This window comes from Lipophrys pholis (genome assembly GCF_963383615.2).
Source record: "Lipophrys pholis genome assembly, chromosome: 5".
NCBI classification, from domain to species: Eukaryota; Metazoa; Chordata; class Actinopteri; order Blenniiformes; family Blenniidae; genus Lipophrys; species Lipophrys pholis.
Window position 1 is genome coordinate 10,974,854 of NC_137628.1, and position 27,946 is coordinate 11,002,799.

Consider the following 27,946-nt stretch of genomic DNA (forward strand, 5'->3'; position numbering starts at 1 on the left):
TCATCCTTGAAATGTATTTAAAAAAGAAATCTGTAAAACACACTGTAGTAGAGGACTTTTTATCTCGCAAAGAAACACTAGCCTTTTCACATATTTTCTTTGTATTTGCTTTTTCTTGCCTTCTTCTTTATGATCTTATTTTTTAGTTAATCTATATATATATCATCTTATATTTTGTGACACTTGTGGATTGCCGAGCAGATAATGTAAACAGTGTTACTGTGCCATTATATATTTTGTAAATTGCAGTTTCGTTCAATAATGATAATAATAAAGATACGTTCAGGGACCTGGGAGCTTTAACACGTTCTTTTCCGGTGCCCGCCTGAGCGGACGGAATGGTGAGATATTTGGACGCCCCTGAATGCAGCGCGCTGCGCCTCCATTTTGTGCCTGTGTGTCTGCGGGTTTCCGGGTTTCCGAGCAGGAACGATAAAAGCAAGCAGGGAGGATGGCTCTGCTGGCCGGTCGAGACTGCGGATAAACTTTTCCCTACTTACCGCAAACTATTGAAAGTGGCTGCTGAACGCACCTGGCACTTTGTTCGACGCGCTGCGGTATCTCCAGGGGCTTTAGTGGACTGCGCTGACACTGACAGCTGGAAGGTAAACATCTCCGTGCTAACTGCGGCTAACTGCGGCTAGCGGCGCTAACGTTAGCGGGCTAACCTGCGCCTGTCCGAGTCGGCGCTCACTCCGATCAGCTGCTCCGACGGAGGACTGCCACAACCACACTCTCCATTCATGTTGAGTAGGAAGACGACGCCAGGAAACGAGCTCTTGTTAACGGCAGAGTGAGCAAATGCTAACTTTACTCCACCTTAGTTTTAGCTAGGTCCTAACAGAGGAGAGAGAGAGAGAGAGAGAGAGAGAGAGAGAGAGAGAGAGAGAGAGAGAGAGAGAGAGAGAGAGAGAGAGAGAGAGGGAGAGAGAGAGAGAGAGAGAGAGAGAGAGAGAGAGAGAGAGAGAGAGAGAGAGAGAGAGAGAGAGAGAGAGAGAGAGAGAGAGAGAGAGAGAGAGAGAGAGAGAGAGAGAGAGAGAGAGAGAGAGAGAGAGAGAGAGGAGAGAGGAGAGAGAGAGAGAGAGAGAGAGAGAGAATATATGAAAATCTTGAGAGAATCCTGGTGATGTCCTTGACTCTAAATCTGTGGTCCTATGTTGCACTGTGAGACCGGTTCAAGGACCGCTGTCCAAAATTCTGACATTGTCAGAAATTTGTGGTGATGCTGCTGCAACCGAAATCAACTAACCTGCCAATAGAAGTGCTGTATGAAAAGATGTACTCATCAGCACAACACTGGCGCTGAAAACAAATAGATGCTTTGTCATGGTTTTTTTTATGATTTCTCTCCAAACTCATAAAAGCCACAAGGGCGAGGCCTCTGTTCATGTTTCACTACTTTCTTTTTCAGGAATGGATGGCGCCCACTTATGACGTTCTAGTCTTGCATAATCACGTTGACTTGCGTACGTCATAGGTTGCCAGTCAGCTTTTCATCATACAATCTGCACATGGCAAACTTCATGCCATTGCCCAAAGTTCATTAGATTTGTGTTGTACAGTGTGGCTCGCTGTGAATTTATATGATCGTTAAAATGGCACAGTGTGTAACGGACATCAGAGTATCACCACAACAAGATATCGCACAAAGAAGTGGCTGATGGATAAATTGTGACTGTAGTGGGCAAATTTGTAGTATTTTCCCAGAATTTGGCTCTTAAAAATGCGGACAGCTTAAGCTTTTTGTGCTAAAAGTCTCTCATTGAAATCTTTGAAAAACATTCAGCAGTTTTCACAGTGGTTTAGCATATGCATACTGCTTTAGTCAAAAAAAAAAATCCAATAATAATCATTCAGATGACATGCACTTGTGCACAAAGTACATTTGTGAAGCACTTTTGAAAGATAATTGACTAGTAGCAGTAATCCTTGGTGCTGTTGGAAGAGAACATTATTGAGTTCTGAGCCAAAAGTTTGTATGAATGAATTTTAACTTAATAGTTATATTTCAAATCAAAGATTATTAAACCAATTGGATCATTTCTTTATTTTATGAAATGTAAATAATGTTTCCATAATTTGTGTAAAATTGGATCAGATAACATGTTTAATGTTTAAATGGCGTTTAGAATCTGTTCTCGGTTGACCTTTGAATCGTAACAACTTTCTACAGTATGCAAGCTCTTTATTGAGCTGTAACGACAAATCCCACAAATTTATCTTCCATTGGATGAGGATTTACTCGTGAACATGAAGGGTTGTTACACAGTTGAACAAGCGAATGGTGACGATTTAAAAAAAAAAAAAAAAAAAAAAAAAAAAAGAGAGAGAAAAAAAATGTCCCGGAAAAGTCTGAGCATATAAATCAGGCCCTGTGTGGAAAGCCAAAAGTCTAGACGCACGCACGCACGCACGCACGCACGCACGCACGCACGCACGCACGCACGCACGCACGCACGCACGCACGCACGCTTCACTTCCTTGACCACAAAAGCATGTGACTTCCTCTTTCAGTGTTTTTGTGCAGCGTCACTCTGATGATGTGGGGAAATGTTACTGTTTGTCATGTTTTTTATTGTCAACCAAGTAAAGATGACTTCACTCTGACCACAAATGGAAAGGCTGTGGTAGATGAAAGGGGTCAGAGGTCAAGACCTGTTGGTTTTTTTCTGGCTAAACCTGCTTGTGTGTGTGTGAAGTGATATATGTCGCTGAGGATACAATACGACCTTAACAATGCATTTTGTGGGTTTGATAATATTATGACAGTTATGTCTGTCTAAAAATAATTTTACTTACTTTTTGAAACAAAATGATGCATAATGCTGTGGGATGTTACAGTAGATGAATTCTCTCCTATGTTGTTAGAAACTTTAGTGGAAAAATGACCGACCTGATTGAAACACTGTTGAAAATGTTTTTTTCAATGTGTGTGGACACACTCTGGGTTTGAGTCCCTGTTGGAACAACGTCACTGACTGACTGGTGAGCTCGCTGGGTGAGATTCCTTCAATTTCCCCTTGGTGTGAACCTGTCCTCGGCGCTCAGCCCGGTAGCCGCACTGCCTGAGGACCGCGGCGGCGGAGGGCGAGGGCGGGGCCGCGACCCAACGCCACCTCCTTTAGGCAACAATGGGCCGAGGCAACCAACTGGTTTGGGGAGATCCAGTGAACTCAGACGCTCATTGTGTGCAGAGCTGACACATGTGAAGCCGTTTCAGTTACAAGCATATCATGAAGGTTTTCTATGAAGTGTCACGTTTTGATTTGAGGAAGTTCACGCTCACCTGTAAGTCTTTACTTTTTTTTTTTGAAACAAAAAGACAACATCTCTACAAAACAGTTGAGAGGTTTTTTTTTTTTTTAGATTGTAAATCATAGTTGGGTTTTTGGACAGTTTGTGGTTTAAAAACTACTAAAGGATTTCACGCAAATTCCTGGTGCTGACAGTTAACCAGTCATTTATCCATGTTCAATCCGCCCGCTGGTAGTTTGCTTCAGAGCTGGCAGACAGCAGGACCGAACCCCCCCCCCCCCCCCCCCCCATATCCTGCCTCACATGGGGGGGGGGATTTATACACTGGAGGGTGGGGGGGTACTATGCATGAGCCTGACTATTATGGCTGCTCAATTAATCAAATTTTAACCGTGATTACGATTTTGGCTCCAGACGATCTCAAAATTCATATTATTGAGGAAAGACAATTATGTTGTGGAGCTGATGAACGGGAGTCGGAGGCAGCGTGTTCAGCAAGGAACTCCAAACTCTATTCTCCATTCAACCACACTTCTCAGTAACTCTTTTTTCTCGCTTTCTCTCCAACATGAGAGCGCACACTCTATGTAACACCAAAATACTTCCGACCGGAAACCACGCCTCTACAAAATAAAGTTCCCCACCACAATTTTATTTTGGACCAATTTATCAAAGTGTTTATGTTGGACTTATTTATTGAAGTATATCTGTCTTTTTTTAAACATGTTCAATAAATGCTCTTCCAAATTCTAAGACATAATCGTGATTTCAGTATTGCCCAAAATAATCGTGATTATGATTTTTTCCATAATTGAGCAGCCCAACTAACTATAGGTCTTACATTGTCCCACTCATACTGGAGATCAACAAATCACTTAAATCTTATTCAGCTGAGAGAGAAGAAGTGCTCTAGTCTTTACTAGAACACTTTACTTCTTTCCAGCTATTAACGCAGACATTAAAGCAACAACATATTTATGAGCCTGAAACGTTATGCAGGACATATTAACACATCCTGTTAACATTATCACAATGTACTCAACATGTGGTGCGCGTTAGGTGTCGTGCGCATTATGCCGGGTGCCCCTTATATCCAGCTCTCATTATACAAGTTATACACATGACATTTTTTATGAAATTAAATGGTACAATAAAAATCGGTTTAGCATATTAGACGAATGCCTGACTTGGCTATTTTGGATTTCAGCCCATTTTTAAAAATACAATAATATTTGTTGTTTTATCATGCTATGTACGTCATTATATAATGATTTTAAAACTGCATTCTTCATTTGTATAAGTCATTACCAGTTCAGAATAATATAAAAAGAAAAAAATTAAAAGATCAAGAACATTGGTTGATCATGGACTACTTTCATTTCTTCAATGAAAAGAGATTCACACCATGAGATGTGAAAACAAGTCAGTTACCTTTGTACCTGAAATGTTGATGTTGTTGGGGGCTCTGATTGAGCATGAGCTTGAACAATGTTTTTCCTTTTTTAAAAAAAAAAAAAAAAAAAAGAAGCATGACTTGATTTTTCTAAGGGGACGCACATTTCTGTGTTTTTATTTCTATAAAATTCAATACTTTTTTGCCATTGTCTTTTCAATACTGTATCAAATTATACTTCTTTTTATTCCTAAGGTAAGTACAGTAACTGACTGAGGCACCAGCTGAGGCATATTTATTGTTCTTTGTAAACTAAATATGGAAAAAATCTTGTTTTCTTAATGAAAATAAAGGAAATTTACTGAATTTTAAAATGAATCTCACATAATATTAATCATCATAATGAAAATGAAACAATCAAAGGCTAATAACGTTTGTTCCCAGCTTTGAGGGGTCGGCTTGTAACTGTGATGTCCGATCACACACTGCATCATGTGGTTGTACTGTTTGCGTGGGGCATCACTCTTTTGCAATATTCTCACCATTTACGTTTTTTGACCTCGAAAAGCCAAAATGCTGCCAGACCTCTGATTTGAAACTGGAGGGAGATTCCTGTATTTGGAAATCGTCTGAGGCCACAGACGTAACAGACTTTTATTTTTCAGTCATAAATATTCTCCACTGGATGATTATAATGTCTTTATGCTTTGAGGTGTTTTTCTAAATGACAGTGCTCTTTGTCTTGCATTTAATTTTCACCAGCTTTGGCTGACTGGGCAGGCATACGGCTCCAGTTCAGTCTATAGCAATTTTGCATGTTCATATCCCAATATGGATGAATTGTTGATATATCATGCAGCGCTACTGACAACACAGGCTGGTTTAGCAAGACAACATTGCTTTATTTTCCACTGTGCATCACGATTGTTTACTCGAACCGATGCAACTACGGCTCATGAAATGGCCTGTCTGCAGTCTGAGCCATTTCCACAACAAAATTACTAACCAACATCCTGGACTATTGAGCATTTAGAAAAGAATGGAACCTCTATCTTCCAAAACTCCTGTAATTGCTCTCCGCAATTCAAAGATATTTGCAGGCATAACGATAAACATGTCTTGTCAACATCTCTGTGATATAGAGTCATATTTTTCAAGAAATTAGTCAATCTTTAAGTCAATCTTTCCCCAATAGGTCATTTTGATCAGATAATTACCCCAGGCCCCGTTGACGCCACACCGATTAACTGGAAACACCCTCGTTTTTGCATTCCTGTTGCAGAAAGCTTTATCAAAACACTAAACTTTGTTGCTCTGTGTTGCAGAGATGGACACATGGAGCGTTTCGTTAATGTTGCTTTCAAAAAGTGCAGCTTTCAGTGATTCCGAAACCAGTGGCTTGTCATCAAACAGTCAAAACGATAAGAAAGCTCACAGTTTTCAGATGAAAACGTTACACTGTAAATGTGGCTTTAATCAAGATCCATTGACATGGCTTTGCATTTGGTGTCCGTGAGAACTTGTTCTGTTCAATTCAAAGTTATAGCGAGTTTATGAGCTTTAATTTAGCATGATGAGTTAATTGTCCCGAAACACAAAGCCAACGTAGGTTTTTATTTACTTGAGACAAATAATAATTAAAAAGAAAGAACTGAATATCAATTTGCATGCAAGAGTTTTGATTTGTATCATGTTGGATACACAGTGCTGTCTTTTGCAACTTCTTGCTCAGTTTGTCTTACAGTACTGAAAATATAAAAAAAAAAAAAAAAGTTTCTACCAATTAAGCCATGACTTTCATCTGAAAATCATGGCACAACGTTGTGTTTGCCCATGGTTATTCACAGTCAGAGCTTTTTTGAAAAGTTCCACCTTGGAAATTGTTTTCAAAAAGTTGTCTTCAGTGGCTCCAAGCACCGTTTTTGTGTGAACGGACACCCAAAATGCAATAAGTCTTTTGTGTGTTCACTTGAAAACCTTGTGTAAACAGAGCCAGATCTCAGATAGCTGTCGTAGCTTCCTCTGCCTCTTGACCTGCGTCTGCAGGTACCTGCAAATGTTCCTGAAAAACTTGTTCACAACTGGATCCGGTGACGGGTTGCATAAAATGCGGGAACTGTGTAAAAAAAAAAAAAAAAAAACGGGCTAAAAGTTCCACAGAGTTTTAAAAACCTTTTGAGTTTCCTGTCTTATGTCTGCTGCATATCACTATTGCATATGAGAGAACTTCTCTGCGATTCAACTCCTGGGTGAGGCTTTGTTCTTTACTCCCACTGCTGTTTGATAATCTGGTGTTTTCTGATAAATGTCCATCAAGGCTTGTGTCACATGTTGGGGCATTCCTCCTGAGGGTTGCTCAGATACTTCACTGTGGACCAGCTCGCTCCAGCATGGCTGCAGCTAACATTTAACGAACTTCAGGCGCAACTTGTTTCTCCTGATTCTTGTGGGAATCTTTTTGCGTCCTTGGAGCGCCTTCCCCAACTCTTTTTGTGAACAAAGAATGTTTTCAAATGGGCAAAGTAGGAAGGATGTACCTTTGGGGCTGTGCAAGAGAAAGTGAAGCTGATCGTGGATGTTTTCTTGTGTCCATGGCGAGGGTGGAGCGAGTTTCTTCATGTTGAGCCTTGAAATGAGTAATCGTCAGGTTGGGGCACATCACAATGGGTTTACATCAGTGTTCAGTCGTAAAGAATTTGTTGGAGAACATGAACAGGTGTGAAATATAAAGTAACTAAACAATAGTTGTAATTGTAGTCAAACATTTATAAACACAGACTGTTGCTGAAAATAAAGTCGCTCTTGTAACAGCTTCTTAGTTTGTCATCAGTCACTTTTATGACTCGTTTGTCATCAGCCTCACCTCAAACTGTCTTCAGTCTCTTTTGACTCATCTCTCAGAAAAACTCCAGTTACACCCTTACAATTAACTAAATTAACTTAATGTTGAACTCTTAACTCCCGAATACAGCACGATGCATATGCAACTCATAACTTCCATTAACTCTGAATTCAATATGAAATTACATTTCGAATAACACAAGTTACATCTGTTGTTTGTTTTCTGGAGATGAGGCGAACACAAGACATTGGCACATCCGCCGAATGCTCCTGATAGAAACTGAATCCCCGTTGACACAACGCTTTCAAGTAAAAAGCAAAACCTTTGGAAAACAGTTCCTAAGGTGGAACTTTTTGAAATTGCTCATGCACCGTCGATTTTGTAGACGACTGAAACGCTGCTACTGCACACCACGACTGTTGTAAATAGTTCTGCACATGCTCAGTGTTTCCTCCATCGTGTCATGGCCACCCATTCATATTCTCCTGGGACTTGGAAGTTTTAAAGTTGACAGTAAAAACAATCCAACTTGGTCGTCTGTCCACTAGAATGTCCATTTAGTCCTATATTTAATGTTTAGAGCAGATTGTTCTCTGCTGCATGTGTGTGATTTCATTACAAAAACGTACATCGCCGCTAACACGTGGCCTGGCATGCCAACTACATTGTTTTCAGCATTTTTGCCATTTCAGTGGAAAGTGACGTTTTCAAAACGTTGCCATGTAAACACAAAGCTTTCCTGACACGAAAATCTAAAATCGATGCGGTTTCACTTGAAACGTCCTGTAAACGGGACCTCAATGTTTATTTAAGCTCTTCAAAGAACATTTGAAAGTATTTAATTTTTCTCGCTTCGTTATGCCGTTGCCTTGCCGTCACAGGACAAATGCAGAGACACAGTCACACGTAGGAAGACTTTGTCATTTAGCCTCAAATGTGTTTGGACTGAAAGATGACACTTTAATATCTGGAGAAAAGCCAGAAACACGTAGGAGGAACATGTAAACTCAGGAAAAACCGAATGGCTTGGTTTGGACTCCAACACATGAAGCGACTGTATGTCTTGCTATTCAATCACTGATTCACTGAAGTGTTGGTCGTCTTCCTCTCACTTACAAACTCATATCAGACTCACTATTGATGCATGCGTGTGTGTCGTGGTTGAATAATGCATTTAAGTTAAGGTGTATCAGTTGTACCAATAAGAGGGATACTGTTATTTAAGGATGATTTGTTTGGTTCACATGGTGGTAGAACCTGTGTGATGCCTTTTAGACATCACACAATGTAATAAACAGCTGTCACAACAGTCGAGAGAATCGTTTACTGGATCTGAGCTTCACTCAAGTGTCTTCTGAGGTAGAAAAGCCTGGAGCTTATAAAGCTGTTTGTGTTTTCCTGGTCACTGCAGCGTGCACGTGCCTCATCCGTATTTAGATTCTGGCTGCTGTTTTCCTGAACACAGACATGAAGATGACCCGCTCCGACTTTCATCACTCATCCAGGTGTGTTTGTTTTCCTTCACAGGAGTCTTGAGTGTGTCCACACAGCGAGGACAGTGAAGGCACCGGCTTCCCCCACACACACACATAGAGGTGCCAACAGAGGGACAGGATGCCTATTCCACCCCCACCCCCTCCTCCCCCAGGACCCCCGCCTCCCCCCACCTTCAGTCAGGTCAGTGGCTCATCAAACACTAAATTGTAGCAGGACTTGTGAGTTGGGACTCCCTCTTTTTGACAGTCTTGGTGCTCAAACAAGAGCTTGTCTTAGAAACTTCAGATCTCCAACACCTTTCAAATGAACAGATTATCATCCTGCTTCACGCAGCTGTTCATCAAGTTCATTCATCTGAATCACATGCTTCAGGAAACATTTAGATCACACAGGACAGGAGGAATTACAAACGGGCACAAAATAGGATGCTGATATAATAAAATAAGCTGCAAATACAAATGAAGACGTAGGACTGGACACGGTGGTGTGAAATGGACACACTGTTTTAGCCTGCATGCCTTCTGTTTGACTACAGCTTTACATCTTTGTTGTTACTGTGCTTCCTGGTTTACAAAGCACCAGTCATCTGTTTTTTAAACAGAGTCGTGTCAAGTTTCTCAGAGAAGATCAATTGAGACAGGAAGCTCCTGGATTCTGTTTGGATTCAGAATTCAAATTCAAGCTTAGGGCTCACAGACCAAAACCAGCCAGCCACCAGCAGATGTTTTATTTCCATCAAATGTAAACATTACAAAGAAGACTTAAGTTTTCACAGAAATAAGTGCTGTTGTAGGATTATTCACAGCCCTGTTTGAAAGAGTCATAAAAGCTAGTTTTCTTATGGCTAACAAAGTAGCATTAGCATACTGGAAGGCTGAATTTGTAAAACTCATCATGAAGAGTAATCTGAAAAGCTGCATAGTTGGACAAAAGAACAAAATGGAATCTATTGTTGACTTTTTAGTTACAATAAATCTGCAAAATACAGCACATGGCTTTATTTTGTACCAGGAGACATTGTTAGCTGTGGGATATTGTTGAGATTGTCTTCATTTTTCTTCTTTTAATGGTTTTACAGAAATTGCACTCAGCAGAGGAAACATTTGGACTTCTGGTTGTTTATCAAATATTCTGCTCTCATTTCACTGGTCAGCTGGTGGCTTCAGTTTGACAGTGTGGTGACGATTCGGTCGAGTCTGTAGTGATTTCCTTTTTGGGAAAAAGGATGATGTTTGATTCCTCAACAGGCCAACACGACTCCTCCCAAACTGAGCTCGTCGGAGAATAAAGGCAGAGGAGCGCTGCTGACTGACATCTGCAAAGGCGCAAGGCTGAAGAAGGTCGGGGTGGTCAGTGATCGCAGCGCTCCAGCTATCGAGAGTGAGTCGAGAAACACACACACACACACACACACACACACACACACACACACACACACACACACACACGCGCGCGCACAGACACAAACACTTTAACTTACTGATAAAACACCTGCAAAACAGAGAGGTGGTTGCAGAGACCAATGTGTTCTTATCTAATGAGGACAACAAAGTATTATGGTTGTTCTTTGACCTTTGGTAAAGCAGCTTCGATTCTTGATGCACTCAAGTACAGTCTGTGTCCAACAGTCTGAAATCGGTACTCTAAAGCCGTTCACAAGTGTAAAGGGGAAACTTTTACGAGCATTTTGGGTGTCGACTTGCACAACAACGGTGCTCGGAGTCACTGAAAACACAGCTTTTCGAAAATGCTACTATTTCACATCCACACAGTCGCTGGACAATAAGTACAATGTTTCCTCCTCCTTGTTATGACTCACAGTCCATATTCTCCTGGGACTTGGTAGTTTTATAGTTGACAGTCATCAATAATAACAACGCAACTTGGTCGTCCACTAGAATGTCCATGTTCTCCCATTGTCCATGTTTACAGCTTATTGTTCTCAACATTTTCACTTGAAACGTTGTCATGGAAACGGGGCTTAAATGTGTTGTATGAGTCACTGAGCCATGGTTGAATCAAGTTAATAGATCGTAAACTCCTAAGAGTTTCTGCTTTAACTAGTGTGTGAAAACAGTTCATCAAACCTGGGTTAGCTCTTAAGCTAAAGTATGGAGACTGCCAATTCGTGATTGATGATTACAGCAAGTAACGCTGCAAGAGCTCCAGGATTTATTTTTCATACAACATCAAGGATCAGTGACATTTGAATGTCATAAGTGCAATATAACTAAATGCATACTGTGCAATACGCTTACATCAGTCCTTTTAGTGTGATAAAAGCATTACTTCTTTACATGCAGTGTATTAGGGAATAAATCTGGTTTCTTGGCACAGACATGATCAGTTTTCCTGCAGAGACAAATGAAAACCCCAAACTGTAGCAGCTCTCTGCTCATGCATATTGCTTTGTATTGGGATTGATGTTGAAAACTACGCAAGAGTTTTAGGGCCACTGAAGAAAAAAAATTCGGAGGCTAAAACAAAAAAAAATCTTTTCCTCATCATTTGCCCGTAGATGTGAATTCACATTAAATCACTTAATTGTGACTATATCGGGTTGCTTACTGCTTATGGACATGTGATTTTACACAGGATTTCCTTGATTAATAAGAACACATTTAAATAAGCAGCCTGGGATCCGTGCCTTTGTCCTTCGTACTCGACGAACTTCCATGACGGAACAACGCAGCAGGCTGCTCTGTCTCTTCTAGTCCTGATACTGATGATAACTGCACCGTGTTTATGAGCTAGATTCTGTCCTGAATCGTATTTTCACCACTTCATTAAACCACCTGATATGCATTTTGAGGAAGCAGTCACACGCGGTGGCATATGGATGGACGGACTTTTTTTTCCACCGTGAAAAAAAAAAATCTCGACTTTGATTTTCGACTTTTTCTGGGACCACGAAGGTTGTTTTTTTGGGGGGTTTTTTTAGCCTCCGAATTTTTTTTTCTTCAGTGGCCCTAAAACTCTTCCGTAGAAAACACTATTGAAATGCATCTGTATAATTTGAATCTCTTCCTTTTAATAGAATCTGGAGGTGGCGGAGGTGGCGGAGGTGGCGGAGGAGGCGGTAACTTTGGAGGTGGAGGTCCAATGGGAATGGGAGGCCTTTTCCAAGGAGGTGTACCAAAATTACGCCCAGTTGGAGGTAAATTAAAATTTTGATTGTTAAATTGACCAAACGGAACAGTTTTGACCAAACTCCTGTATGGGAGGTGTCTCTTCTCACTTAAAGAGGTGACAGTTTCATTCATTTCTTTCTTGATTCGAAGGCTTTAATTTGATATTTATGAATCATGAGGAAAAGGATCTGCACCCACTGTTTCAAGTTTAAGATTATTAGACAATATCCTGAATAATCAAACACGTTTTTAAAAAATTAGGCACATTTTTATTACATTTTTTTAAGCGATGAACCAATACCAGTATTACTCCGATACAATCCAGCGAGTATTGCACAATGTCATCCGTCAGAGAGCACAAGTGATGTCCACGGTTAGGCGATAATTTAATAATAATGACAGTACATATAGCGCGAGATAGATGTAGATGGATGCTACGCACTGCAATATATGTACTGTAGATAGTAGTATACTGGAGCCTACAAGGCTGTTGGAGGTGTGTGTAGCGTCGACGCAGAGGTGGTTCGTCACAACGTGTGCATTTTGCATATGGAGTATAAACTAGAATTAATGACTTGTATATGTACTCTGTATCTGCAAGTAGCTAAAGGTTAGTACTCATACTTGTACTCATCCATTTAAAAAAGTTTTATCGGTGCATCCCGACATATTGTTTTATGCTACTCAAACACTGAAGAAGCTCTTTGATGAGATGATGGTACCAGCAGTGAGGTTCCCTGATCAGGAGCTTCTTGATGATTACTGGCGGCAAAGACGGAATCATTTACCTCTCATCATTTTTGAACAAGACATGATATTCTTCATGATAATAAATCGCACTCTGTTTCCCAAATGGTATTCTACCTGTAAAGTAAAAACGATTATAAAATGTCTTTAAAATTTCCAACAGCTTTAGAGAAAACATGTGCCACCTGCCCGATGGAGGTGGCTGTGGGTTTTTCTAGAACCAGTGTTTTGTAATTTCCTTTTATTTGTTTTTACTGGTTACACACTCGGACCATCAGGAACAATGCTGAGATCAATAGTTGAAAACAACAACTTTAGAGAAAACATGTGCCACCTGCCGAATGACAGTAAACACATGGATACGACTTTCCACTGTTCTCCAGCAGCTCGATCTGTTTGGATTTGTGCTTGAAGGTCGTGGAACATCCGATGGCGTTTCTCCAAGTCATAGATTTGGTGCTGGATGCGTGTTATTCAGGAGCTCTGCCTATTGTCCTATGTTACGTCAAATGTTCATCTCCTTCTCACACATTTGTTTTTACATCATAGTAAGCCTGGACGATTTGGGAAAAATATTGAGTTGCAAGCTGACTTGTTTTTTTAATTTATTTTAAGTTTGCCTATTGTCATGAAATACATTGCAGTGTGCTCTTTTCACAGTAATGCTTACATGCTATTTTCTTAAACAATTTGTTTTTTTTTAAATCACTGCAGTAATACTGAAATATCAATGCATAAATATCAATAACTTCAAATGAAAGGCGTCCTTCCTCAAGTAGCCTTGAATTAAGTTTCATTTAACAAATAAGTACCTCTGAAAAAACTACATAAAATGTTCTACACAACAGATAAACGAGAGCATGTGAAAATATTCCTCAGCTGACTTGAAATGAAAACCTTTGTTGTTGACATGACATGGCAACGGTGCCCTAAGCCACTGGAAACGGCTCTTAGGTGGATCTTTTCAACAATGCTCCAATTCCACCTAGAAGGTAGAAACGGTGCTTTTGCGCATAACAACCGTAGTCATTAATTCTTGTGCACATGCTCAGTAGATGGAAAATCAGAACAATGTTTCCTCTAGAGTGTCATGACTCCCAGTTGATATTCTCCTGGGACTTGGTAGTTTTATAGTTGACAGTCACTGTAATAACAATACAACCTGGTCATGTGTCCACAAGAATGTCTGTTTACTCCCCATTGTTGATTTTATGAGCATATTGTTGTCTGCGTGCATGTGTGTGTGTGGTTTCATTACAATAACAACCAACAGGGCCAACCCACGGCCCGGGATACTAACTACATCACTTTCAGTGTTTCCTGCGTTGCCGTGTAAACGCAAAACTTTTCTGAAATGAAAATGCAAAAACAATGTGTTTTCACTTGAAACTTTTTCGTGGAAACTTGTTGTCAGACCTTTTTCAGTGTTCTCTCAAAGCAGTTAGTGTGAACCAGAGGCCTTATCGAGATAACTTAAACCTGGGTTTTCCGAACTACGACGCTCGCTCACTTCTCACCGGGATAAATCACCCAGCAACTTAGGCTGAATGTCTAACCTGCTCCCGAGCAGGTTATGTTCTCCATAAACAGTCAGAGCTTGGCCTCCTGACCAATCAGATCTCTTGGAAAACGTCCTGCCCATTCTTAAATGGTGGTGATTAGTGGGCAGGTTCAACACTGAGCTGCAGCTGAGAGGAGATGAGAAATTAATTCAGAGCGATCTTTATGACATAATAAAATAAATCCTGGTCACTGAGGCTTTGAAGGTGGTTTTTGTTCTTGACTTGTTCCAGGTCTGTTTTTCTCCACGAGGGTTGATCTGGAATAATGAGGTTAATGATCACACCTGACCGAACTACAGAAACATGAATTTATGAAACGTTGCGGTGATGAATTAATATTCCAACACAAGAGAAATTCAGCCTAAAAACAACTGGATGGAAAATCTAAACTAAAAGAAGAGCAGTGAGGAAGTTCAGCCCGACACGTTTCTGCTGTAATAAAGTGAAACTGAGCGATCACGGTGCCATGCTGTCCGTTTATATTGCCGAAGAATTAATATCGTATAATCTCAGGAAGTCACACACTAACAAGTCTGGAATGGGAAGTGTTGCTTTTAGCCTGCTGGATGTGTTTTAATTCTTCATATTCTCAGAGAATAACTGCTCCTTCAGTCATCTGTAAACTACGCTGCAGAGTTTCTCCATGTGTGTGATTGGTCAGATGCTACAAACTCCGCCCCTTTCATGTAAAGGCGCACACGTAGGTCTGGGTTGGACCAGCGCGTTGATAACCTGCTTCGTAGTAACGGTTATCAGGATCGTGCGTGTCTGGATCAGCCAACCCAGCTAGAGATCCTGGATGTTTATCACGGTTCATAGTACAGGCATTTGGATTCACATCAGCTGTATCAAATAGTAAACAAGCTGCAGTAATTTAGTGACTGAATGCTGCATAACATGATGGAGTGTCATATGTCCTTTTGAGGGTTTTTATTAAATGCTGATGAAATTTGGTTTTAAAGTTGTGTCCTGCCTGTTGTCTTCAATCTCAAATGTTCCTCTTTTTGACATTAACTAGAGCGGCGCTGCGTACGCTGGTATTTCTCCCACTGCATCCATCTTGGTTCTTGTGAGTGGCCGGTTCACCATGTGGCTCAGGCCCTGGAAGATGATTGGTTAGCAACATGGAGAGGACTCACTCCATTGGATAGAATTCTCTGTCACACAAACATCAAAGCTGTGTCTGTACTATTGGAACTGGGAGCTTATGTAGTTTTCAAATAACTGATTAGTGAGGTGAGACTGCGTATATATCTCTTAAAGACCTGCGTTAGGGTTAGGGACCTGATAATTGGAATATTCAAATGTTGTGGCGTCAGGAGATTAGTTTTGAGATGTGAATTATCGCTGCTGCCGCGCAGCACGTTAGTTTCGCTTTATGTTCAACAGCAGAGAACATAAGGCCCGTGGGCCAAAACCGACTCGCAAGAGGCTCAATCTGGTCCAACAAACCCACCAAGCAAGGTGGTTTTATGTGATTTATACAAGGTTTTTTTTTTTTTTACATTGCACTGTATTTTGCCCCACAATATTTCATTAAAATTGACTGTTAAGATTGTAGTAATTTTCAGTACTAACTGTTTGATCTTACAAAAATATAGACCATTTCCCCATGTACACTGTACCACAACAATGAAAAACCTTCAAGTGTAAATTTAAAGGTTATTATAGCAATATTTTATTAGTCTGGCCCACTCAGGATGAAACTGGACTCTATCTGGTCCCTGAAGTAAGTTAAATCTTATTTGATAATTATTTTGTATACATCTTATATAAATGTGTATATATGTATATATATTGTATACATCTTTGTATTGGTTCAGTTTTGTGTTTTTTAAATAATCATGACATATTTGGTCTTTGGTTCATTCAATACCAAGTGGTCCTACAATTTGAAATATTTTTTTATCCAATTCATCGATTAATCCGAAAAAAAATCAACTGCTTAATTGATTTTTAAAATAATCGTTAGTTGCAGCCCTAGATTCATTGCTTTATCACATGAAAACAAACCAGCAATAGTGCCATTAAGCACATACACATCTTTAAAAAATTATAACACCTCATTAAAGTTCCTGTTTTTTCCACATATACCACATAATAAATTGAGTCACTTCAAGCCATTTCTGTTTTATTCTTTAAGATTGTGTTTTTATAGTTTCAAGACTTGCAAACTAGAATAATCGACAGTGAAGATCAAGTGTTTCCCTTTTTCTAATCGGTGTTGAAATAACTGTAAGAACAATGGATTTTTCAATGATATTCACATTTTTTAAGATGCATCAGGATATCATTCATTCATGAATCCAAGAAAAGTGTGTTTTGATTTTCATGACGTTGAACTGCAGGCAGATAAAGGTAATTGGCATTATAGAAGCGGCTGTAACGTTGTTAGCATGATGGAATAAAGAGCCAACTGCAGAAATGAAGTGGAGGCTGTTCATGGTGTTTCACCTCTGCCGGCATGAACTGTGTGGGTGGGGGTGGGTGGGTGAACTGAACTGATGAGCCACCCCGTCACACACTAATGAGCTACAAGTGGGGCCTCTGTCATGTGAATCTGTCTTTGGACGTGACACACTGAGCTGCTTCAGAACCTGCAGCGAGGGTCTGTTACAGCATCTCTGTTTGTGAGGGGGTGGGTTTTCCAATAAACAGCTTCACTTTACTATTTTACACAAATCTGATTAGGAGATTTAACCGAACTTGTGTTACATGGCTCTGATTTACGGACGTCCCCTGAATGCCTCGTGGTGCTGTCAGTGGTTGATTAACTGGGAAATGGCGGACAGAGAAGCCTCTTGTCTCCACTCAGGATTTACCCCTGAAATCTGCCCCAACAGGGATGTGTGTTGGCTTTAGGACTGTGTTTCTCTTTCCAAAAATATTTCTCTGCTTGTTTTGATGTGTCAATGTTAGTTGGGGTAGTTGTGTGGCAGTTTTATAAAAAGGATTGCAATATTGAGAGATTGATTCCCCTTTTAGCTTTTTCTGAGCACCACTCTGATGCCTCTAAAACTCAGTTTTCCTGTGATTGTCTACTAGAACTATTACTTACAAACTTAGAAGTAAAAACGCTTAATTTGAGCATTTTTGTTTCTGAAAAATTTCACATTTACACAGCAATATTTTGAAAACAGTTTACACGGCAAGTTCAGAAACGGTGAAAAGGATGTTGTTGGCATGCCATTACGCAATAAACATTAACAATGGGAGTACACGAACATTTGTATGGACAGACGACCAAATTGGATTATTATTATGGTGACTGTCAACAATAAAACCACCAGGTCCCTGGAGAATATGGACTGGAAGTCATTACGCTGGACGTCACCATTGTTGTTTTTGTCCATCTGCTTGTGCATGTGCAGAAGAGATATTTACTACGGCCATGGTACACATGACCAGTAGCAGCGTTTCTTCTGTCTACACTAATACGGAGCCCAAACGTTTTCAGAAAATTGCATTTTCCCCAATTTCCACAGAGACGGAGCATTTACAAAGAGTGCCACCTTGGGGGCTGTTTTCAAAAAGTCCCTTTTCAGTGGCTTCAGGGAGCATTGTCATGGGAACTGACCCAAAACACTTTAATAGTTTTCTGTTTTCACTTTTACAGCCTTAAATCTTTCTGTGCTCAAGGTCTTTTTTTCATGTCTTGTGTTGAGCTGTTTAGTTCTGTGGTTGATCTAACACCACCTCTCTGTCCTCCATCCAGATGGATCAGCAGGTGGTTCAGTGGGCAGGTCTGCTCTGCGGCCCCCCGGGTCCCGGTCCGCAGCCCCCCGCCCCCCCATCGGCCGCTCCCCATCACCCACCCCGGCCACCAAACCCTCGCCGCCCGAGCACCAGCGTTCCCACCGTCCCTCGCTGCCCGACATCTCCCGCCCCCACGGTGGCAGCAGCAGCTCCTCCACGGGCAGCGGCATGAAGCACAGCACCTCTGCACCCCCTCCTCCTCCACCATTCAACAGAGGTGGGCGGGGCAATGCCCCTCCAGCCCCCAACCAGAAAGCACCTTCCTCTCACAACAGAGATAAGCCCCTCCTACCCACGCCCGGCAGGAACCCCGCCCTACCCAGCAGTGTGAAACCACCTTCGTCTTCCAGCAGACCTCCAACCGGAGGCTCTGCTGCTCCTCCTCCTCCACCACCACCCTACAGGCCTCACTCAGGAGGGGTCTCCAATGGGCCGTCCTACGTGGACGGAGCTCCGGAGCTCCCGCAGAGGCACAACTCCCTGCACAAGAAACAAAACTCAGGAGGCACCCAGGGACGCAGCCACGCTCCTCCACCCCCTCCCTCTCCGTCTCCATCCTCTCAACAGGGCAGCAGACCACCACCACCTGCCAGAGACCCACCTGGACGCAGATCGGGTACACACACACACACACACACACACACACACACACACACACACACACACACACCAGTGTCAGCTTACGCATGTTATTTTTAATACTTATTGAAAGTTTGGAAAAGTTCACTTATCTATTTAAATCCAAAACGTTGATTGTATGAGATGAAGTGCCGAAGCCAACAGCTACTCTATGAATCACTATTATTATTGAAGTTTCAGAAGAATCTCCACAACTGAGCTCATACCAGAGGTGAATATAACCCACATTTTTAAAATCAATAAAAAAACATTATGAAAACAAAATTACAGTGCACAGTGATGCTCTGCCTAATAAAATATGCTTTTCCCCTTAATACAAACAGTCTCAATGTATCTCGTGTTCCTGAAGTATTTAGAGGAAAAACGTTACACGTTAAAGAGCGCTTGTTCCGTTGAAGTTGGTCGTAAGCTGGTGCTGCTGGATATTTGAACGCTTTGAGAGACTGAGAGACAAAAGCTAATCCGACTACCGGTCTGGACAGGTTTATGCAAATGGTCGTGTTTTCATTACAAGTTTTCTGATATAACATAGCATTACTCTTTATATGGAAATAATACAAATATAACTACATAATATACCACTAATTATTCAATATACACACATACAAAAAAATTAACTACAATAAATTGTCTGGACCCATTCAGACGGGGTCTTAACATGCGTTTCAGGTGATCTGATCACATACAGCGATCCCTGATGCAAACCGTTTACAATTGTTTGTATCATGTGTTTTGGGTGAACCACCACTTGATTTCAGATAGTATTACGACCTCGACTTCACTTTAAATTGCCCGGTGCGCAGTTATGATCCACCCGGCTTGTGCTGGACGGTGTCCTCTGCCCAGGCCACTATATGGCACCGTGTCTCTGCAGACCTCCAGGCAAGGACGTCTATGGTCTTTTCCAGAGTTTCTTTGGAAAGTTTTACAGACTGTATAACTCAGACTGGAGCATTCTCTTAAACGAAAACACTGCACGCACTGATGACGTTTACGTATTACATATGAAGTATTTTTCTGCGACGCCACTGTCTCGGGACGCATTGGCGGTACATGCCGTTCACATTACAAAGCCTATATGGTCAGACGTCCCTGACCACCTTTTCGGGAGTGGTTTGGTGCCTGTTCACACTTGTGTTTAGAGCTCGTCGCTTGTGATCGGATCACCAGAAACATATTAACGTCGGGTCAGAACGGGCCATCTGTTTCTGGGCTGTGTGGTTTAAAGCTCTGAGTCCTGTTCACGTCATTATTTAAACACGAGTTTATATCTGGTGAAAACTTGTGCCAACTCAGGAGCACAAAAACTGACAGGCAACAAGTAGAAACTGCACACATGCGTGTGCCTAATACAGCACAGTTACTAGAAGAGAGCAATTTCATTTACAAGTACAAATCTAAAAGTGGCGAACGTCAGATACTGAAGTATCTATAGCAAGTCGTGGCGATACTGGATATTATTGCGGGTGTAAGAAATATAGTGCAGCCCTGATATATTTGTTACAGTGAACATTATGAACCACGTGCAGGTTTACTATCGAGGGGTTGAATGTTATTTACAGATGAACATCCTCAGCATTAAATTTGTCCCTGGGTGATAAATAATGAGTGGATGAGTTTCATTAGATAAGATAGAGTAAGTCTGCTTGCATGAACGATCCTTCCATTAACTATTTTTTCTATCTCGCTGCAACAAATGAGTGTTTTTCTTCATGTCACTGCTCTCTCACGTTGATGAACTGTTCAGAGTTGAGGTGGATGAAAGTTGGCCTCCTTTATTGCTGTGGAACTTTCGAAAAAAAAACTCCCTGTAGTGTTTCCCGATCGTTCCTTGATGAAGATCACATCAGCCTCCTCTCAGCCGGAGGAATGTTCACACTGAAAGCAGAGCATGTTTCCACTTGTTATCTGTGAAGTGGCCTGAATGCTGCGTGTTGTGCTGAATTGTGTCCTCCGCGGTCACATGGAGGCTGTGTGTGAAAGTGGAGGTGTATATGTCTGAAGTCAACAAATCCAGCTCGTCTCACTGTTGTTCACACCAGCTCTCAGGTCCTTTTCCCTCAACACGACGACAACTAAACAAGTTTAATTTCAGCGTGTGGAGCAGTGTGTGTTACTGTGCATGCCTCAGTCGGGTTGGGTTGATGACACATCAGGTGTAATGTCCAATGCCTCCCTGTCTTCAGTCGCAGAGCACGAGTTTATATCTGCAGTGGAGCTGTGGCTCACTGCAGATATAATTTGAATTCATAGCGATCTGACAAAACAGGAAAGCACTTGTTAGCTGGAGCTCTGGGCTGTGATTGGACGAGGAAGCAATTGGCTTCAAGGTCTCCTGATTCCTCTGCATTCCTGAAACCCTGCGGAATATTCCTGCATTCCTTCTCGCTTTCCCTCATGTCTTCCCCACAACTTTGCATGTAGTCACTGCACGTCAGCAGTTTCTTTCTTTCTCCCCCACAATGTTTACTCTTTTATTCTCTGGTTTCCATTAGTCAGTAAGATTTGCGTTTATTGTTCAGCAGCTGCAGGGGAAGTGGAAAATATTTCACTTGACACGGTTAAAAACCTGTGGCTGTCATTTAAAAAAACTGTTTGTCAGTTTGGTGCTTTGAGTTTGTTCTGTCTTTGTATTCTAAATCACTGGATTCTTGCAGAGTAAAGAAATAAATGAATACACTTAAATCATAAGGATAATATGCTTGTAAGTGTATTGATTCTAGAGTTTATGGATTCAAGCCAGCTGTTACTTGTCAGGGACACTCATAAACCTGAACACGTAGAACCTCTATTGCTGCAGCCTAAATGTATCGGCATTTCTGCCTTCTTGGATGAGGATGTACTAGTGACAATAATTCACTCTGACCATTTTTAGGGTTGAGGTGGAGAAAATGCTTGTTTTGTGACCCGAATAGTTAAAAAAGGAGACAAAAATATGACTCTTACTGTCTGCAGGAAGCATTTTGGTATGAAAGGCCACTTATTTGTTTCCAAAACCAACGTGAATCATAACTGCAAGTCAACCCAAACCATTTGAATTGTGTAAAGCAGTCTTTCCTCAGGGGAGCCGGAGTGGGTCCTCATCCAATATGGGGGACACTCTGCTGTACTCAGGCAGTCAATGAATTATCATAATTTAACAATTTCTCTGAATGTGCTAAGATTTGGTTTGACTTTTTGTCTCAGACTTCTTCTCTGAAAAACATTTTTGAGGATTGTTTTTAAAACACTGCCACCTGCTGGCATCACAGTAGAATATCTTTATGAGTTGTAGACTGACGAAACAGTCTTCTATTTGTTGATTATATTTGTTCAGTAATATATATATATCTCAAGTTGTAACTCTTTTATTGTGATATGTTGTCAATACTCTCATCATCTCAGTCACATATTTGAATAAATTCTAAAGGCAGGTAAATAAGTGGGTCTTCTCATTGGGAAGCTGTTATTTTTCGTTGACACCTGTCGAGTTTTATGATGGTATTTGACCAAACAATGACCAGCAGACTTTCTCACCTATTTATGCTTAAAATAATAGTAAAACCCCATAGTGTAGTTTCTATAGTTGTTATAGTTTCTATTCTCCAGCCTGTCATTGTGACTCCCGTCACCTTTCACAGCCTGATTCCTCAGCTGTTTCCTCCTCTTTTCACTCCAGTGACGACATGAGCAGCTGCTGTGAACTTGTTTACACTAAATCTGACTGATTTTAGTTCACAAAGCACATCACAGGAGCCGACAGCTGCAACTAAACCTCAGCTAGGCACGGCCAATTAACTTCCAGTTTAAACTGAAAATAACACTAAAGCCACAAGCCACCTATAAGACACTCTGTAAACGACGGCTGATCTTCTGATATTAAAAAAAACATCCCACTAAGTTTGAACGGTTTCTGCCTGAAGCTGAAATGTACAATGATAACATGAGACCAGCCGCTCTTTTATCCTGAACTTGTAACTGTAAATCACAGAGTAACTTCATACTTGTCATCCTGATTTTGTGTGTGTGTGTGTGTGTGTGTGTGTGTGTGTGTGTGTGTGTGTGTGTGTGTGTGTGTGTGTGTGTGTGTGTGTGTGTGTGTGTGTGTGTGTGTGTGTGTGTGTGTGTGTGTGTGTGTGTGTGTGTGTGTGTGTGTGTGTGTGTGTGTGTGTGTGTGTGTGTGTGTGTGTGTGTGTGTGTGTGTGTCTCTGTGTGTGTGTCTCTGTGTGTGTTATTCATGCAGCTCCGCAGGTGCCACCTGGGGGCTTTCGCAACGGTGCCCCTCCTCCCCCACCCCCGTACCGTGGCCACAGCTCGGCCATCTCCGAGTCCCTGAGCCGAGTGGCCAAGCCGCCGCCCCCTCTCTCCTCTTCCTCCCTCTCATCCTCCTCCTCCCGAACCCCGGCCGGACCTCCTCCTCCACCCCCGCCCATCCGTAATGGCCACAGCTCCAGCAACTCCTCTAAGTCCATCATGGGTGAGTTCTCCATATTCCTACTGCCCTCCCTGTTTTCCTTGCCCATTGGTCGATGGCCGGTTTTCCTGGCTCAGACCAATAACAACAATTTCTGAATGTCAGACATCAGAACGCTCCTCACAGGAGAACTGAGAAGGCCTTTTTAGCATTTGTTTTACAAATGTAAACAAACATCTTTACTATTTCCAAACAATCGTAGTCCAGTCTTCTCTCTATTAATTTCTGTTTCCTGTTATCCAGGATAAATGTCCAGCGCAGGCTCAGGTCCTCGACTACAATGGACTCAGTTTCAGTCATTGTTCCACTACAACACCTACACCTGCTCTAGTTACTGTAAACATCTCCAGATAAGGTGGAGGAGCTCAAAATGAGGGTCAAATAAGGAAGAAATGTTATTGAAATAAGCCAGCATGGTTGTGTTAATGTGCAGTATTTCTGCAGAATGATGTGAAACAGAATATCCAGTGAAACGCAGTCAGCTGGGTGAGGATATGTGGTGGATGGCCGGAGATTGTTCAGATTTCAGAGCTCGTCTCTGGACACAGTGAAACCTTGAATCAGACGAGCTGCAGCAGTGTAAGCCCGTCGAGGTGGAGGCGGCCACTTCTGGCAGCTCACTGTGCTCTCCAGTTCGTTTGAGAATAACAGCAGCTGGACCAGACTGTTAAAAGAAGAAACGGAGGCTACAATTCCTGCAGAAACACCACAATTTAGCAATCACTCCTGATGAGTGTCAAGAAGTCACAAAGCTTCTCATACTGGCTTCATTAACGAGTCTCAAACAGCCTCCGCAGTCAACAGTCATGATGTGAGCCTTTCATTCTGAGTGATGACAGATCTGTATTCACTTATGTGGATCAAAAATCTCTGTGGAAGTTTTTTGACTTGTTGACTGAAGCAGACAAAGAATGAAGGCAGATCTAAGATTATAACCTGCTGCAGTGTATGGAGCATTTATGACCTGTGTTATGGTCCATTCCTGAGCCTAAATCAGCCTCAAAGATCTGAGCAGACTATCAATTATTTAGTCAGATTGTTTTGTGGTGTAATTTACAAAAAAAAGTCATTTTAGTTTAAATCCCATTGGATATCCACCTGAAGATTTGTCTTCATGATGCCAGACTCTGATTGTTACTGAGTCTTTTACCTCATCAATGTGCCCAAGGAGAACACAACATCAGTTTCCTTCTCTTTGAATAATGAAGTTTGATTTGAAGATTTTCTTTTTTTATTTGTATTTTTAAATGGGTGCCTTTGTGTCATTTCTCTTCCTCCAGATGATTTTGAATCAAAGTTCAACTTCCACCCCATCGAGGACCTTCCACCTCCAGAGGATTACCAGCCTTTCAGCAAGGTCTACCCCAGCAGGAACAACAAGGGTACGAGAGATGACCGGAGATATGTGTTCACGTTCACTTCAGAAATAACAGACAAACCCCGTTTTACATCTCAGCTCGTTATATGATTTATCTCGGTTAGTTGCATAAGATTTAAATAACACAAGTTTGTCAATTTCTTCTATAAAGCCATATTCTATAGAATTCACTCAGTACACTTCTTTTTTTTGGACCCATTTTATTTCTTTTTTTAGCCTGACGTGCCGCCATTTTGTATCCCGCTGCTCACTTTGCGAGCTTACTTTTGGGTATATTTTATGGGTAACACTTCAACTTAGAAGTTTTGTAACATAAACAAATGAAATGAAAGGCCCCTTAAAATCACACAGGCTTCACTACACCCCACCCACCCACCCACCCACCCAAATAAATCTTTGGCAGCCCCCTGGTTTGGAATCACTGATCTAGAGAAAAAGCAGATCCTCATCCAAGATGGCCGCTGCTGTTGGTCGCCTCTATCTCAGTTTGTTGTGGTCTTCATGTCGACTCGGCTCTTTGGACTCACCTGCTCTTCTCTTCCCCCGTCAGCCACCATGAGAGGAGCTCCTCCAGCGCCGCCCGTCGGGAGGTGAGCGGCCTCGGCTCAGGACATGAACTCTGTGGCTGGAATGGAGGAGGGAGTGGTGAAGAAGCACTCGAAATCACACACACACTCACAACAAACACACTCACAACACACACACACACTCTAACACTAAAGCCACCAGCCAGAAGCACCGTGGTGAACTTTCCCACACTACTTGGCGGTCGCCTTCCGTCTTCGCACGACAGAAGCAGAAACCCACCGAGAGGCAAGAGGAAGACTCCCGACTGAGACGCCTCCCTCCACACACAGCGCACTACATATCAGGACCAACCTCCGCACACTTCCACGTCTCTGCATTCCATCTTTTTACTGTGTTTTCGGGAGGAACGTCTGGACGACGCCCTCTTCTTTTGGTTGTTTTTAATACTCGTGGTGTCGGCATTAATCTGTGAGGGGAAACTAGACGGATCATTTTTGCCGGTAGCTGATGCGTCACTAACGTGGGGCTTGTTGGCAGTTATTCTTTTCTTTAGTTTTGTTATTTGTTGTCTTAAGTAGCCATTCCAGCAGTGCCAGGTAAGGATGCAGTTTCAGTCACCTCATCTCTTTCTCAGTGTGCCAAATGCAGGTGGAGTCACTTCTATACATTCTCTCCACATCACCCACTTTGTTGATTGTGGATCAGAGGACAGGAAAATTTGCCAACATGCGACAGAAGTTTAGTTTTTTACGTTTCCTGCTTCCTCCTGCTGTACCTCTTTGGTCTGGAGGTGTTCATCCTTCCATCTTCAGGTGATGTTGAGCTAAACCGAGACACTGTGCAGAATGCTGACGTGTGCGTTTCAAGGGGGCCCGTTCTGCTCTTTTCACTCACATGTAGAAGTTTGAGTCAGAGTTCTGCTAACCGTCACTTTCAACGCGTTTATTCAAGATTTCCTTAAATAAGCATCCGCAAACCAGGGAGGCTGGTGTCAAATTACACAGTGCTGCATACTAATGGGCCAGAAACTGAGCTTTCAGAGGTGGGCAGTCTTAAAGGGACAGCGGCTAACAGGCGGTGGGCTGGGGGCTGGGGGCTTCTTAAAGGGCCAGTATCAGAAACTTGGTGAATTAACTGTGAATCGTGACGAGCTGCTGCGGTGGAGTTCAGCACAACCACCCTGAAAATGAGCATCATGGGCCCTCTTCAACACATCAGCATATCACCCCCGTCGTCTCCATGTTAGTGACGGACTGCTTCACTCAGCCAGCGTCGCTCTGCACACTGTGGGAGTCCAGTACCGAGTTGGGCTCTGTTTACCGGGAAAAGCTTCAGGGACTGGGACGCAGACTCAGAGCTTTGTGGGGGAGTTTACACATCATTTTCTCATTTTTTTGTTCCCCCCAGGGAAGTCGATATCAAAGTTCAATAATGTTCAGATTTATCACCTCTACATTTTGCTGCTGGGGGCCCTTTCAAGAAGACAAAAGACTGTGTGACCAGAGAACGTACGGAGTTGTCCGTGGTTGTTGAATTGCTATGCAAGAAGCAGTTTGTACAGGTAGACGGTTGCAGCTAACCAAAAGAAAAAGAAAAAAAGGACCACATAAGTGCCAGAGAACTGTTGAGGAAAGAAGATGGAGGCTCTTTACTTTAATTTTTTGATAAAACATTAAGCTTCTCTTTAAAACACTAATGTCATTGTGTTCTGACTGTAATGCCATACACGGAAAATTTAAGAAAAAGAAGAAGGAAAAAAAAAAAGATGCTGATTGAGGTCAGATTGTGGGTTCTCAGTGACGCAGCGCCTCCTGCTGGTCTTTGCCTTACACAAATCTCTAATCGGTACCAGTGCATTGATGCTTTTGTTGTTTATCAGGGAACGTGATGACAGCAAAGTAAATAAGAAACAAGTCTATTTGAGAATGCAATAAATATTGTATATTTCCACTAAGGAATATGGTAATCATAGTGATTGATCTATTTTTATGTTGTACAAAGCTTGTAATATAGGAAAGAGAAATGATTAAGAGTTATAACAATGTTCCAGCCTCTGGATGTTCGGCCATGAAGGGTGATTGAGCTGAATTTGTGTTAGTGAGCCGGCCGTGTGGGAATCCTCCAAATCCTGTGGGTGTGTGATTTAGGTTCAGGAGAGCGTCGACACAAACACTAAACCAACAAACGGACCTGCACCTGCTCGTTCTGCCTGAATGAACACTCACCTTGTCCTCACGCGCTCACCTCGTCTGCTCTTCACAGCAAAAAAATACAAAAAAAAAACCCTGTGGTCATTTCATGTTAATCAACCCTGTTTTTTTTTTTGTTTTTTTTATCATTTGACATAATTTCAAATAAATATATTCCTGTTTTGGGGGAAAAGGGTACCTGAAGTCTGGCCTATTCTTTCTGTTTGAGCTCCCGCAATAACATGCATTTCGTCTTTTACTTGAATTTAAGTGACAATAATGATGAAAATGTGCGAAAAACTGTTTTGGTTCTGAAAACCTCTAAAAAGAAGATACTGAACAGAAAACGGTTTCATGCACAGCGAGCTTCCTCTCTTGTCCTGATGAAGACGACGCGCAACACACCAAAGACGATCTTCAAGGAACCGGAGCCCAGAAACACAGACGGGGGACAGGGAGAGTTCTGCGGGTGCTCCGAAGAGACCAGCAGGTGAAGGAAGTCCCTCAGATGAGGATCCAGCCAAAAGATCATCTGTCTGGTCATGACGCCCGCTTCAGCAGGCCCATGCCTTTTGC

General features: G+C 42.0%; 1 protein-coding gene across 2 annotated transcripts; it reads left to right on the top strand.

The window, feature by feature from the left end:
* The first annotated feature begins 406 nt into the window (after positions 1–406).
* wipf2a (WAS/WASL interacting protein family, member 2a) lies at positions 407–27,567 on the top strand. Of its 2 annotated transcripts, none has more exons than XM_080462845.1 (8): positions 407–605; positions 9,018–9,167; positions 10,235–10,367; positions 12,025–12,144; positions 18,143–18,799; positions 23,045–23,278; positions 24,556–24,657; positions 25,204–27,567. In XM_080462845.1, exons 2-8 carry the CDS (start codon positions 9,105–9,107, stop codon positions 25,245–25,247), a joined length of 1,353 nt encoding a protein of 450 aa, XP_080318971.1. In that variant the 5' UTR covers positions 407–605; positions 9,018–9,104; the 3' UTR covers positions 25,248–27,567. The 2 variants fall into 2 exon arrangements, with proteins under 2 accessions (XP_080318971.1, XP_080318972.1); XM_080462846.1 differs by having other exon boundaries at positions 416–605; positions 12,034–12,144.
* Positions 27,568–27,946: the final 379 nt, after the last annotated feature.